We start from the raw sequence: 15,055 nt of genomic DNA on the forward strand, positions 1-15,055 counted from the left end.
TGACATCACAGATGATGCACCATTACCTGCGTTTTCTACAGGAAATGACATTTTAAGTGAAACTTTTACATAACTCTCCAGTAACTTAGCCATGCTATGCCTGTAAGTGACTATTCCATTTGTATGGGTATTGGACAAAGAGGGCTTTGCATGAATACACCATCTGAATTACATAATAATATGCATTTAACATGCTTTCTAACACCCGTAGTAAATTCTGACCTAATCCTGCAGAAGACCAGGTGCACACCTGGTTGGTGGTGGTGTAAACTGTAGTTTGTGGAATGTCAAAGCATACAGCAAGTGACACCTTTACAATGCGTTCACAATACATATACAGTCTTTATTTGACACGTTGTGTGAAAATGGTTTAGGGCTGTTAAGCTTTATTTTAAAGTGTCGTTGAGGGTCACCACCACACCGTGGACCATCTACTTCCACCGCTGCTTCTCGTAATCCCACTTGGAGGAGAAGCCGCTCACGTTGTTCACCCTCATGTCGATCATCCTCTTCGACTGCTTCTCCACCCACTCGGGCGACAGAGTGTGGGGAACGTCTCCAAACACTGCGTGACACATGGCAGGCGAGAGTCAGCTGAGCTCAGCCTTAGACAACTGTGCATTTACAGTAACCGTTTTCCACTGCTCATGAAAACCCATAAACCAAGCTGTTAGAAGCAGGGCCTGTGTGTCTGAGCTGGTATGCTAATATTTCATGCCTTTTTTGTGCACATACCCCTTTAAAAATTGCATTTTAAAATTGAATTTTACGCATGGTTCTGTGGAGGGATTATATGGATAAGTTGGATAGCATATTCGGAATATCCTACTTATCCTACTTATAGTATCAAATGTACTGAACGTTTTTGTGTTGCTAGATTTAGTAGACTTTATATCATTATGATATTACATTTAGTAGAATGCAATGTGTGTGTTCACTACAACAAAATTCGGCTGTATACCTGAACGTATGTATTTGGAACACCTATATATAGAAACATAACTTTGTTGTAGATATGCATTGTCTAGGATAATGTAAGTCCTCTGTATTGAATAATACTGCAGTGGTGCACCTCAGGAAGGAAAGAAGGCAGTCATAAAAAATCTAACAAGGAAAGAAAGAAAAAAAAGGAATGAAAGAAACGGTTAATTGTGCAAAATCTACAGTCCCCCGCCCCCAACATGCACACTCAAACACTTTTCACAAAACTGCAGCTCTGTCAGCAAAAACAGATAAAGAGATAAATCTAAATATAATGACCCATTAATTATCCTAACAGACGCTGCACCTGATAACAACAACACTGGCATCTGATCTATGGCTATAAAAGAAAACAGGAAGGGAATAAACAAATGAGGGGGGGGGTTGTGTGTGCCGACAGCAAGCCAGAACGAACCATGCGAATACCACCACCCTAACCAGCCAGGCCTCTGTTTAAACAGAACTTGCATACATGCACAAAAGGACGGTCGCAGCCAATTACCAAAGAGGAGGCGTTCTAGGAGGAGGTACCGGATTGGAGGAGGAAGAGGAGTCCCCATAGGGGCATCTCCAGGGCACGAGGTCGTCCCAGTGGGGCGGACACCTTCTCCACAATGCTCCTTCCACAGTCTGCGCCACTCGGCGCCTCATGCTAGCGAGACAGCAGGGTAGCGACGCCCGAGCCTCGTCGCGGCACGCCTTCCCCGTCCTTCAAGTCCCGACACGAGGCCGGCGGGGCGGGAAATACCCCATTCTCAACTGACAACTGACTTCTAGGCTTCTGTTTTCCCCCTTTGTCTTCTTCTTTTACCTCAATTCACCTTGGCTCAAAAACCTTGAGCTCTAGCCCCTCCCATCCGTCTCACTCTTTTCCTCTTCCTACCCCACAACACCCCCCCGTCCCACATCTCCACCCTCCCCCTCCTCCCTCTCTCACATGCACACTCCTCTCCTCTGCAGGTCACTCCTTAGGTGATGTAGCATCGACTTCCTTTCTCAGAGAGCCGAGGCCTCTAAGATGGGAGGGAGAGGGAAGCAGTCTCGACTGTTTCCGACAAGGGCTGTAAAGCACACATACGCACACACTCTCTCACGTCAGTGCACACAACAAAAGCTTTGTGCTGTCACTAACAGCTTCTCTCCATCAATATCATGCATACACATACACACACACACATGCACACACACACACGCACGCTCACAGGCATACACACACAAACACATGCACAGATAGCTTTGGAAAATAGTGTTGATATTCATTTTTTTTGGCTGGCGAGAGTCTAGGGAGGTGTGTCTAGGGAGAGGAGAGAAGATTTAGGGGGTTAATCCCTGACTCCAGTCAAGGATTAAACCCCTGAATTGGTCTCCTCTTCTCTCTTCCGGGTCTTCCCTGTTTCTTGAATCACTGCTCACATACCCAGGACGGGCTAATCAAAATGAGAGTAAGTATACAGTGCAGCTATTAGAGAGGGAGAGAGAGCGGACGAATGTGAGACCCTTTCTTTCTCCCCCACTTCAAACACTGCATCAACAGTGAATGTTTGAACAATCAGCTCCATGTTTATTAAAGTAGGGTGTGTGTATGTGTGTGTGAGTGTGTTTGGGTGAAGAGGGGCACATGTGTTTGGCTGAGATGCCCTGCCTCAAGGAGAATCAGCACATCCAGCCACTTCATTAATAGCATGTTTTAGGTGTACAGTTAGTGTCTTCTGCCTGTATTTTGCCATGGACACACTGTGCTACCCTTCCAATACGACATCATCAGTTGCTGTGATTGGCCAGGGATGAACAGCACAGAGGGTGACCAATGATCTGTATGTAGCAATGTAGCAATAACGTGCATGTACACTCACTAGCCATCTTATTAGGCCTGTCTAATAAGTGTGTAGACAATATGTCTGTGTGTGTAATAATATGTGTAGATCTGTAGTTAAACACATATGAAACAGATATACCTAATAAGATGGCTAGTAAGTGAACATACAAGTTATGCGATTAAGTGTGATAATGTAAAAGGGTTATAACATTTAAATACTGTCTCTCGTCTTGGCTCAGTGTTAGATTATTACAAGATTCGTAGTTGTGCTTGAGAGTAAAAACATTCAAACATACTCTAAGGTAGCATTTCTTTCTTTCTTTTTTCTTTTTTTTTTTTAATAATGGAATCAGTGACCTGAATTTTATGTTCATCTAAGTGTTTGGCTGTTAAGTGAATATGGATGCCCACCATAGACACGTTGCCACCAAATCACCACGCCGGTTAGTCCGAGGAAGAAGAACACCCCGGCCAGCACCGTCTTCCACTCGTCTGAACCTTTCCTCATCTCAGCGTAGCTCCGCTCAAACGTGAGCCTGTACACTACACAAAACCACAGAGTTTACATCGTACAGTAACGTCAACGTTCAAATTACACAATAAGCAATTACACAATACAACTCGAAGGCCTTCTGAGTTCTCGCATTGTATTTTGTGGTCTGTGAGTATTTATCACTGCTTAGTGTTGCTGTTACGATTGAGTACTAAACATGGACAACACTGCCACCTTGTGGTCATTACCTACGACCACCGTGACTGATTTTGAATGAATTCTGAAGGTAATGGTACAAACCCAGAGATGTATTTGTGACCCTAACGATAACAGCGTTGCCTACACAAAGAACCAGAGCAATGGAGTGAGTCTGGCAAATGGATTTTGGCTCAAGTAAAGCCAGCCATTTTCCTCCAGACAATCGAAACACAATGCAGTGTTTATTGTCTTCTTCCTCCATTGTGTGAACCGCCGGTCACACTTGCTCCTCTCAATTCCAGCGTGACGCTGTAACACATCCAGCCCTCGGACTGAAACCCGAGACACCTTCAGACACAACTTCCCATGAGAAAAGGTCAGACGGACAATGACGAGCTTCCCAAAGACCTACTTTCATGAAATCTGAGAGGGAATCATAAAGTTATACTAACTCCTCTTTGGCTGACCATAAAACCTTTATCTTCTGACCCCATCAGCAACATCTGAAAAACAGGCCCAGTAGAGTTCCCACACAGAATTAATGATTATGTCTGTGCAGGCTTGTGAGACCCGTTCAGGCAAATTCTGAGGTATTTAACGTGCGCAAATAGCTAGTTTATAAGTGCACTTATTGTGGTGGGCGGGGTGGGGTGGATTTACATGCTAGTTTTTCCTCCTTAGTAAGTTTGGTCCATGGTTCTTTCTCTTTCTCTTTGAGCTGCTTCTGCTCTGCAGTCAGCTTTCTGACAAACGGGATGTCAGGCAGAGGTGTATCCAGACGGTTATTGTATTGTGGAGCGCTGCAGTCAATCACATCGACATCTGAAGACAAAAAAAACCACATCAACTAAGAGGAATCCATTAAGGAATGGCATGCATTAGCTAAATTAAACGAGCCATCAATCATTTTTATGAGCATAAAGTAACAAACAATATGTTTGAAAGTGATTATTTATTATTTTCACATTTTTCAGTGCAGTTCACATGAGATCAAAAATCAAATTTCTTTGTAGTCATCAAATGAAACAGAAACTGACCCCCTGCCCCCCAACAGCCATGTTTAAAGTACAATTTAGTGTATACAAGAAGACACTCTGATCCATCCAGGCCATTTGGTGTCATTGTAATGGCTGTTTCGTGTTTCATAATGTGAAGAATTAATGGATAATAATCACTTCTCGCTCCTCTAAAGATAAACGTAAAAAAAATCTATGTCTAAAGAGCGCCCTCTCCTGTTTTCAACGACTAGGGTATTTGCGAACCTGTTGCACTGACCCTTACTAAATAGATAATAATGGATTATAACAAGTTCGCCAATGCAGCTAATACAATACAATACAGCTAATAATAGACCTGGGATGTTGCCATCAGTGACCTTGTCATCATGGCGCACAGACCTGAGATATCGCCCTCATGCCTTATCGAGCATGCGTTATAATGCAGCAGAGTGCAAATTAACTGTCTTTTGTATCTTAAAAAAGAGGAAGCAACCCAAAAACAGTTATAAAAAAGACTTCGGCTTGTGTGCACACTGTGAATGAATGCGTATAGTCCCCGCGCGCTTACCTTGCGCATGCGCAGCGAGCGCACGGGTCGAGGTGGAGACTCTTCTCCAGAGACCCACCTGCAGTCCCCGAACCAACGCGCGGGAAGACAGCATCTACAAGAACCGCACTGGGATGTTAATGACCAGAGGGAACGCTACTGGAGCTACTGGAGCTATGGGACTTACATTCATATGGAAGTCCACCTCATTTTACACAAAGTTGTCAAAAAGATGCATGCACCCAGGGACGACATGGTAAGTCGCAAAGGGAAACAGAACGTAAAGCATTGCACTTCTGTTTTATTATATTCCGTGAATATTGTTGGTTTTTTAAATTAAATTAGTGGATGTCCAAAACGACAACCTGACTTGCTGATGTGATGCCACGCGCGTAATGGAATCGTTCTAATTTTACATGGAAGGGGGCGCGCGCTGCAAGTTTCCAGAGATGCTGCGATGCAGGACGAAAAGACACTAACTGCAAACTGCAATATTACAGACTGGAACGAAACCAATTACGTTTACCGCAACAGTGCAAGCTATTTTTACAATTGTGCAGTGAGGTCAAACTAAAGCAAACTAGGTTATACACATCGCATTGTTATTTGCGGTAAAAAAAAGCTTGTCCTTATTCAATCATTTGAGGTCACAATATATTAAACGTCCTCTTTGATATTTTCTTCATTTTCATATTAAATTAAATATTTTTCATATTTTAAAAGTATTGTTAAAATAACCATCTTGGAACATTATGTAGCTATAGCATCCTATATAGTATATAGTAATTTGCAAATCCTACCTGTAACTGTAGATAACAAGATCAAAAATCACTCTAAAGCACAAGGCGTTTATTATCCTCTCTGTGCATTATGGCTTAACTTTTCTATCTTTATACCGAATTCAAATGCATTACCTTTGTAAGAGAAAGTCTGCTCTTGTCACCAAGTTGCCTACGTGCAGTGTGTGGAGTAGGGCATGGATCAGTTACAGACTCTAACATTTGTCAGGTGTCTTTCGCTATCAACAGAAAGAACCAATGAGAGGTCTGATGGCATGTGGCCAGCTAATGTCACTCCGAGCGCCTTTTAGATGTTTGGTGAATGGCATCTCAAAAAGAGCCTGCGAGGATTATTCGTTTTGACTTTGAAAAGGACATCATATATCTGGAAAGTTCATGCTGGTGGAAATAAATTAAGGGATGAAGTCGTCGGCGCAACAATAACACAAGGAAGTAATACTTCCTACTCATAGCTTTCCTGTTTTTTTATATCACACAACACCAATCCGCATTAAAGTTGCATATTACAGTAATACAGCAAGCAAATATCATAATGGGAGAAACGGAATATTTCGCCGTCGCTGACTAGCTATGTCACATTTTATTTATTTTCGGTTAACAGTCCGCTTTTGTGCTCATTGTATCGCGAGCCCCCCCTGCCCCCCCGACCCCGGTCTCCCCCCCCCCCCCCCGACCCCGGTCTCCTCCCCCCAAACTCCGAAAGCACGTCTTGTTTTCTCCAGAATGCATCGTTATGCTGTACCCTGCGAGTACGTGGTATTTGTGGTACGTATTCTCTTGTGAAGGTCCTCCGTCCCCTGGACAATATCTCTGATGTTCATGTTCTGAGAAGAGAACTTTAAACCTGTAGACTAATTCTCCCCCTTTCAGCAGATAGACAGACAGACAGACATCAATATAAATGAAAATAATTCAATGTTACAACACAATATAAATTGTATGGCACTTGAAGTTGAGGTTGTCAGAGTGTATATTTAGTAGTTATCAGTGAGAAGCCGTGATTCTCCATTTAGCGCACAAAGCCAGTAGCAGAATCATTTATGAGAGTTCAGTTTGTAGCTTACCATATTTTCAGAGGAAGCAAAATAAAGTGTGCAGTGTATAGAGCAGCGCTCCACAGGACCAACGCTACCGACGTCATGATCCAGCAGTGCCTCCGCCTTGAAGAGACTCATAGAGGATGATGCAGTGGGTCAGAACGACCTCACGTGCTGTTGCTTGGCACAGTGCATCCGTCTGCGGCTGACGAGCTCTTCTGCATAGTCACGGCAGCGTGGACAGTGTGAGAGTTGTCCGTGACAGCTAGGACTTCTCCTCAGCGCCGTTCACTCAGCACCAGCCATAGAATCCACGGTGTCCCCGTGTGACCGAGACAGCCTTCCTGATTTATGCAGAGTGCTGTTTAGTGCAGTCTAGGACCGGCTGTATTCTGCAGACGCCGGTGTCTGTTCTGGTCTCGGGATGCCTCGCCATTTCTGCACCATTTCCTGTTTGTTTTGGGGTTTTTATGCTTTCACACATGCCTTCTGTAAGTGAAATACACACTCAGCAAGAATTGTGTCATGTGACTAATGCCGCCAGTCAAAAGAACGTTAAACATTTGGCTTGAGATGGATGCTTTGGCAGTGAGTTTTATGCTTTTTCCAGTGAGTTTTGAGGTACTTGACTGGATCTGAACTATACAATTCATCTTGGTGCTGCTTGCAGACGTTACCAATAAAGACAATAAAACCAGTTTCACTGGAAAACTACTTACGGCCACGCCACCCTTTTAACAAACAAGGTGGTATTTCTGACACATGCTCCATCCTTTCCTCATTCCATAGCTCTGGTACAGATTAATTTTCACTTTATCTCTCCATCAGACTTTTTTTTTCAAGAGTCTGTAACCCGGCCATCACACGGTAAACTGCCTGAGGTTGTGCAGGCGTATCTTTGTGTTACTGTCTAGCCCTGCATCCTGTGTTGTATTCCTAACCTGTTCAGTGGTTTTCCTGATGATTGAAAATATTCTGTGGTCATCTGAAGAGTCAGAAGGTCTGTAATTCTCAGTTACTCAAAGGACATGTGCATAACTCCAGATTAAAACTGCTATTGTGTTCTTTGACTTTTTATTTTCAGTTCTAATGAGGCATAACATCAAAAAGCTCAATACCCATATTCAGACTGTGCCCTATAAGAAGAAGATCCTATCTAGCACTATTCAGTAATTTTGGGTTATTTCCATTCTCAAGCTCTGGGTGGAAGTAAAAGAGATTCAAAATTTGCTCTTGCAGCTTAGGCACATTAAGTTGACCAGAGGTACTGAATTACCTGCATTACTCCTGCAATAGGAGCTGGATAGAGATCCGCCAAACATTAACCAAATCATATGACAGCCTAAATGATCTCAGGGCAAAAAAAAATTCAGCAAGTTAATCAACACTGGTTCTCTCAGCGTGCCAAAAGTACTGCGATCTACAGAGAGCCCAGTGTAAAATGATTTGTACTTGCATTGCATGTATTTTCAAGATATGATATGAGTTCAGATATGAGTGATAATGTAAGTGTTCTTCAACACTTCGGTAAAATCACTAGAATACAACATAGCTAATGATGCTGTCTGGCAGAGGAGAGTTGCAAAACAGGCTGCACACATATCTCAGTTCATGTAAAGTGTAGACACGATTCGAAACAATCACACAAGGTATACCTACGTCTTCGATAACAACAATACATGCTAAATTTACGGGCTAACAAGCAAACACTAGCGAACACTACTAGAATCATCTCTTGGTCAAAACATCTTCATACAGTTTGTATCTTCTAAATTTCAAATAAGGGCAGAGACACATTGCTAGAATAAGTATGGCCTTGTCCTAAATTTCTCCATTAGCACTAAGGTTCCCCTTGAAGTGTACTAGTTTATGATATTCTCAAAGGATGGATGAAAGAACTGCTCAAGGCACTGGAGGTTTTAGATTCGTACACAACTGTCTCTTCAAACGTATACATACATCACTGAAGTTGAACCATGATTTATCGTATCTTGACACTATGCTGGATTTAATGGTTGCTCCTGTTTTCAAGGGTGCAACTGTGAGTAATGGGACATGATATAGACGGTATCAGGGGTCATGTCACCAGAAATGTGCACCTGCATTTTGGTAACTGAAGTGCAACTGATTTGCATGGTAATCTCACATCATTAACAGTTAAATTAATTAATCAAAGACAACATGCCAAGATATTGTACGTGTGTGAATCAAAGTTTTATTCCACTTTTATCCTTACACATACAATAATGATGCACATATGCGGGCCTTTAGATTTGGTAAAGTCCTTCAGAACAAATGTCTCCCACCAAAATCTCTATATGAATCACTTTCATTATTGGCATTGTATCAGTTAGCTATATGAGCAAACTCACCCTACCAACAGAAGACTCTCCCAATACCTGTATAATAGTAGACAGGGGTGATTTGTGGAAATAGTCACAGGTGGCCACATATCTTATTGAGTAATCTAGAATTTGCCAGTGAGAAACTGTGGGCATATGAGTCAGTGCTTACAGCTAGCTGGGTGTTCTGTGGTACAAAATGTCAGAGATACCAACATGCAGAAAATGCCTTGTCTCAAAATGTCTCAAATATGTCTCAAATATGTCTCAAAATGTCTCAAAATGTCTCAAATATGTCTCAAATATGTCTCTTAAATGCTGATTGTCTGGTCACTACACTTGAGAGGTAAAAGTAGATAAAGGTGACTTAACTTTCCACATGACTTGTTTGTTACAATCAAATGAACTGATCCATTAATTATGAAATATTAAATGTTTATATCTATATGATTAATAGCTGCAGTCTGCTACACAGGGTCAGTCCTATTCACCTTCATTTGAGGATAAAAGTGTCAGATTTAAAGCAAATGATACTTTTGACCCTTCTGTGGGTAATGCTTCTATGGAAACCTTTTATAGGTTAATAGGGCAGGGTGTTTATGATTCTTTACAAAAGTGAAATTATAGGTTTCATTTTAATCTACTGCATTCTGAGAGAAAGACAATTGAAGTTTGATGATACCATTGTAATGAACTCTGCCGACGAAGGTGAGTCTGCTGTAATTCTATATAAAACTGCAAATATTCTCCAAAAAGAAAGACAAATGATAATAATTCATTCAAGTTTTTGTCATCTTATCCCATGGCTAAGTTTAGGAAAACGTTTTTAGAAAAAGTGGTATGAAATTCAATGTAACAGGATAACAGGAGGATGAATAAGACGTTTTTACTGCAGTGCCATCCCATGAATCCTGGGATTTACACAATAGCAAAAATACACAAAACTTTTAAGTATTCATTGGGACATTCCTATTGTTTCAAACAGTCAGTGTTTAATGGAGTCTCTTACTCAGTATGTTGATTTTCATAATTGGTTACCAGCTACCATCCAGCCTTAAAGACACAGCATATATTTTTTAAACTCAATGTACTCATTCATATTTATCCAGATGGTGTTCTGGCATGCACTATGGATGTATTTGTGTACCAACATTGCACATACAACAATGGAGTGAGCCCCCCCCAGCCTCAGCCACATACAGCCACTTTTCCCACTTTTTGCAATGTGTCATACACGAGCATTGGCACATTTTTAGGACTGACCCACATGTACACCATGTCTTTAAAGACCTCCCACGTTTCTATTTCATTGAGAGACTTGAAGAATCATTTTACTACAGCACCCATACCGAAGCGTCTGAATCCCTCTCTACCATTTCTGGTAGAAGAACACCTCAGAAACAGCAGCAGATGGTGGTCATGGAACTGCTAATTGGTTCCCTTGTCCATATTATTCCAGAAAGCCAAATCCCACTGAGAGGAACAATGTTGGAAGCAGAGAATTGCTGGCCATGAAGTTGGCGTTGGAAGAATGAAGATGCTGGCTGGAGGAAGCTCGTTACCTTCATGATCCTGACTGACCACTAGAGTCTGTAGTATATCAAGGCAGCTCCATGTCTCAATGCCCGGTGCTCATTGGACGAGATGCTCTTCCCTTGTTTTAACTACGCAATCACCTTCAGACACAGCTCAAAAAAACTTAAAAGCAGATGTTCTCTCACGTATCTATGATTCATGTGAGAGGACCGAGTCCACAAATCCCATAATTCCCAGTTCAGTTATTCATGCCCCCGTACAGTTGGACATGGACATGGACATGTGATGACCAATGAAGCACTAGAGGTCTGACAGTACATACGTGTAGCGATGGATGAGCTACCATCTCTGACTTTACATCTACAAGGTGAACCAACAAGGCAGAAGTGTCTAATACAGTGAACACAATGTTTAAAATCTCCAACACCTCTTATCAGATCCACTCGTATCATCACAGCACACACTAACTCATCACCACCACGTCTGGAATTGTAGAACTACAGAACGCTCCTGCATGTTCAGTGGCGCTGATAAAATGTACAGTGAGTGTGGATACAAGGGACTCCAGTGAAGTATTCATGAGTGCATATTAATTAATCATTATATTTTTGCAGGCAGAATGTGTTGTGATCTTGCAGTGTGTCAGAGTACTGTGATTTCATCACAAGATATAGGTATTTTATTCAGATTTTTGTTATTTGAAACTCATTTTGTCACATGAACAATTTGAAAGATATTACAAATATGACATTCTGTGTTCTTATGTTTGTTTATTATATTTTTAGGAGGAATTATGGTGGATTGCAAAATGATGAACCAGTGGTATTTGGATCATTCTGACCACTTCATCCGGTTATTTGAGATGCCACACATACTGGGAATGCAAGAGGAAGAAACAGTTGAGGTTGTGTGTGAAGTTGAGTCGTGTGTGTGTGTGTATTGCTGTACATATGATGATGATGATGATGATGCTGATACTGTTCTTCTAAGCAGATGCAACCAAACGTAATCGTCCCGCTGTTTGTCCTGTGGCAGAGTTCATGTGCGTGTGACGTCACTGAGGATGACCATGCGTCTGGCCGTAAGTGCCTGTCTGCAGCCAGACCCTGTTGGCAAAGGTTCGGGGGAAGGACTGCGTGCTCGTTCACCTTTATAGTATATCTACCTTTCTGTCCCTGTGCCCTGCTATGCAGGCAAAAACAAAGCATCAAGTTAAAAGAATAATTTATATGCCTTTAATCAGTATATATTTATACCCAAAATGCACTGGGGTTCTAAAGGTCTATATTTCTGTAAGCAAAAATGTAGATTGATTTCAGCACAAGATATATGCATAAGATTTTTTGTTAACTGAATTTAAAATATCCCGGGATCACTCACTGTCGCACTTCCGTTGCCAATGCGCACAACATCTTTTTTTATAAAGCTAATGTAGGCCAGTCTTATCAAAGCTAGTCCATCAAAAAAAAAACTCAGGTAACAGGAAACAACAGTGTCCAACAGGAAAAGAGCAAACGGTATATATTATAACCGGTCACGTTATAATAAACCACAGTAGCAAACCAGTCATTAAAAAGTACAACTAATCAAAACAAAGTAGGTGTAGTAATGTTTAGTCAGGCTGTGATTTCTCACCACACTGTTCTCCTGTCATCAGGACAAACACCGCCTGCATTCACAGTAATGATGAACATAATCCATTGACAGGAGTTTCTTCCTGAAAACAAATACTTTAAAAATACGTGTGCAAAATAAATATTCATAAACTCCACTATTTGTGCTTTGCTGAATACTGAATTCGAGGCTGACTCTAGTACTAGTAAAGCTGTTGTCAGCATTGAAGCAGCAATGAATAATTCTAAGGATTTTTCACATTAAGAAACAATCATTGAACTGAAACCTGAATCCTGGATGTTTCAGAGATTTTCTACTGAATCTATTTTAGATATGGCCTTCTCTCTGTGGAAGACCCCTCTATGGACCAGTAACTGGTTTATCTGAGGATTTCAAAGTGATGTGATTATTCATCTAATCAGGGTTCCCACGGGTCCTTGAAATCCTTGAAAGTTTGTGAATCTGAAAAAATAAGTTCAAGGCCCTGGAAAGTTTTTGAAAACAGGCATAAAAGACAGCCGTCCTTGAAGGTCCTTGACAATTTTGGGGAGTTTGAAATTTCACATGGATGAAGACCGCAGTCAAGGAATAATAGGGCACAGTTGGTATGAAGTCAATATTTACAAAAGATTGCTATGAAAAAGATTGTCATAATGTTTTAAATTTCTCATCCGTTGTTGAAAAATATGATCTGATATGATAGTTATTATAAAGATTTTAAGAAAGTCTGCAAAGTAATTCTTTTACCATTAATTCAATTAATCAAAAATGTCATTTTATATTCAGAGTTGACTGTTTTGATGCCCGTGTTAAAAGAACTTAGTTTACTTCAAGTGTAATAACAAGATTATCACTTATGGTAAGAGACAAAAGATGTAATAGAGATTCTTTCAAGAAACGTCCTAATACAAATTCTAAAACCACAATGGCTTGTCAAATGGCCCATATCATCTAAAGTAAAAGAGACTCATTTCAAAATAATAAATAAGATATATCCTGTAGCCATGTTTCTTGAAAGAAGATTTAAACTTGATGTGGAGTCATGTACCTTTTGTAAGTCAGAAGATGAATTCCAGGAGCATTTGTTTTTTCATGTCAACATTCACAAAGTTTTTGCATGGACACTAGAAACTCGATTAATCTCAAACTTAACATTCGTTCTTTTGATACCATTTTACTTTATGCGGAAAACTTAAGTTTGGATTTCTCTGATGCCATAAATATAGTCGTACTTTTAGCAAAATACCACATTCACTACAGTAAGTGGAGTGGTTAAAAGCCTTCTTTTCTCTTTATGAATGAATTCAATTCGTATTACTCTTCATTAAGTGGATAAAAAAAACTTGGAAAATGCTAGAATCATCTCACACCAAATTTCTCTAGAAATATATAGTTCTAATCTCATTATATGGCTTTGCTCCTCTGTTTTATGTATGTACTGTATGTGTATATGCACATGTGTATTATTGTTATTATTATTTGTCTACTGTCAAGGTGTCATTATTTTGCCAGCACAAGTTCATTTAAAATTATATTGATTCTACAGGGCCTATGCTGACTTTTACTTTGCAAATGTTTGGTCATTCTCCTGTAGAGAATTTTTTGTTTGTTCAGCACTGAAAGCTAGTGTTTCCTGTATGTAGTTAACGTATGTGTTTGTTTGTTCAGCACTGAAAGCTAGTGTTTCCTGTATGTAGTTAACGTACGTGTTTGTTTGTTCAGCACTGAAAGCTAGTGTTTCTTTTGAATTTGCATTGAATTAACATGGTTTTTTGATAACATATTCAGGGGTAACAGTAGGTAAATGGTGCCAGGTGCAGTCCTTGAATTTGAGGAAGTTGGTCCTGGAAAGTCATTGAAAGGTCCTTGAATTTGATGTTAACCGGGTGTGGGAACCCTGTCTAATGAAAGCTGCCCTTTTATATAAAAAAGCACTTTAATAAAAATTATCACTTTCATAATTTTATATTTTCTACTTTTAATGATGTATTGTTCCTTTAAGTGGAACAATCACAGAAATGTATTAATACTGCAGGCTTCCATGCAAAGGTCACCTCAAACCTAAACCTCTTGTATGCAGTTCATATATATATTTATATCCATCTCTTTCCACTTTATTAAACACTTTTTTATTAGAACTATCTTGCATGTGTACAGTTAAGATACTACAGGCCCTCTGATGGAATTTGTGTCAGCAATTTTCCAGCTCATTGTCTAACCACACGACTGCCGTTGCCCAGATATTTTTGGATGGCAGTCCACTTTTGTGACAATGAACCATACAAAATGTCCAGTAGCCCCTCTGTGCCCGATATACTCACATCAGTTCAGCAACACTGCAGTGCCAGTGTCATTGTCACATTGCGAATAATATCCAGTCAGCTATGGCCCGGTGGTCAGAAACTGACCAATGAGGAACAGAACAGAGAGGGTGTGACCTCCATGCCACACGACCAGTTTGTAGATGTTTAAAATGCATCTATAATGTAGGTGTGTCTAATAAAGTGGTTGGTGAGTTTCGGTGCAAGGTAAGCACAGTTAAGAACTTCAAATCCCAGATCTCCAGGATTGCTGCAATCAGACATGTGCACCAGCGACGGGACAAGAGAGACAGCTGCCTGGCACGGGAGCTGGAACACATTTAACTTCGCATCACATGATGCGTCTAATCCAGTGGGAGGTGAGTAAGTATA

The 15,055-nt window shown here is 40.7% G+C and overlaps 1 protein-coding gene and 1 long non-coding RNA gene across 3 annotated transcripts; one reads left to right on the forward strand and one right to left on the reverse strand.

Annotated features, from left to right (window-relative positions):
- Positions 1-318: 318 nt before the first annotated feature.
- Positions 319-7,204, reverse strand: cox4i1l (cytochrome c oxidase subunit 4I1, like). 2 transcript variants are annotated; one of them, XM_077012220.1, is made up of 5 exons: positions 6,898-7,204; positions 5,055-5,148; positions 4,149-4,310; positions 3,209-3,340; positions 319-565 (listed from the first exon to the last, which is right to left on the reverse strand). In XM_077012220.1, the coding sequence occupies exons 1-5, from the start codon at positions 7,006-7,008 to the stop codon at positions 432-434; spliced, it is 633 nt and encodes a 210-aa protein (XP_076868335.1). In that variant the 5' UTR covers positions 7,009-7,204; the 3' UTR covers positions 319-431. The 2 variants fall into 2 exon arrangements, with proteins under 2 accessions (XP_076868335.1, XP_076868336.1); XM_077012221.1 differs by lacking the exon at positions 6,898-7,204 and adding an exon at positions 5,948-6,069.
- Positions 5,082-14,301, forward strand: LOC143519120 (uncharacterized). Its single transcript, XR_013132362.1, has 3 exons — positions 5,082-5,289; positions 11,363-11,422; positions 11,534-14,301. It is a non-coding gene; the product is annotated as an uncharacterized LOC143519120 (long non-coding RNA).
- The last annotated feature ends 754 nt before the right edge of the window (positions 14,302-15,055 follow it).

This window comes from Brachyhypopomus gauderio, chromosome 7 (genome assembly GCF_052324685.1).
Source record: "Brachyhypopomus gauderio isolate BG-103 chromosome 7, BGAUD_0.2, whole genome shotgun sequence".
NCBI classification, from domain to species: domain Eukaryota; kingdom Metazoa; phylum Chordata; class Actinopteri; order Gymnotiformes; family Hypopomidae; genus Brachyhypopomus; species Brachyhypopomus gauderio.

Coding starts and splice junctions, on each gene's coding strand:
- cox4i1l (XM_077012220.1), bottom strand. CDS start 7,008: ATGAGTCTCTTCAAGGCGGAGGCACTGCTGGATCATGACGTCGGTAGC. Junction 3,341..4,148: donor TAAGGAGGAAAAACTAGCAT/GTAAATCCACCC, acceptor GGTTTTGTGTAG/TGTACAGGCTCACGTTTGAG. Junction 566..3,208: donor TTGGTGGCAACGTGTCTATG/GTGGGCATCCAT, acceptor TGTGTCACGCAG/TGTTTGGAGACGTTCCCCAC.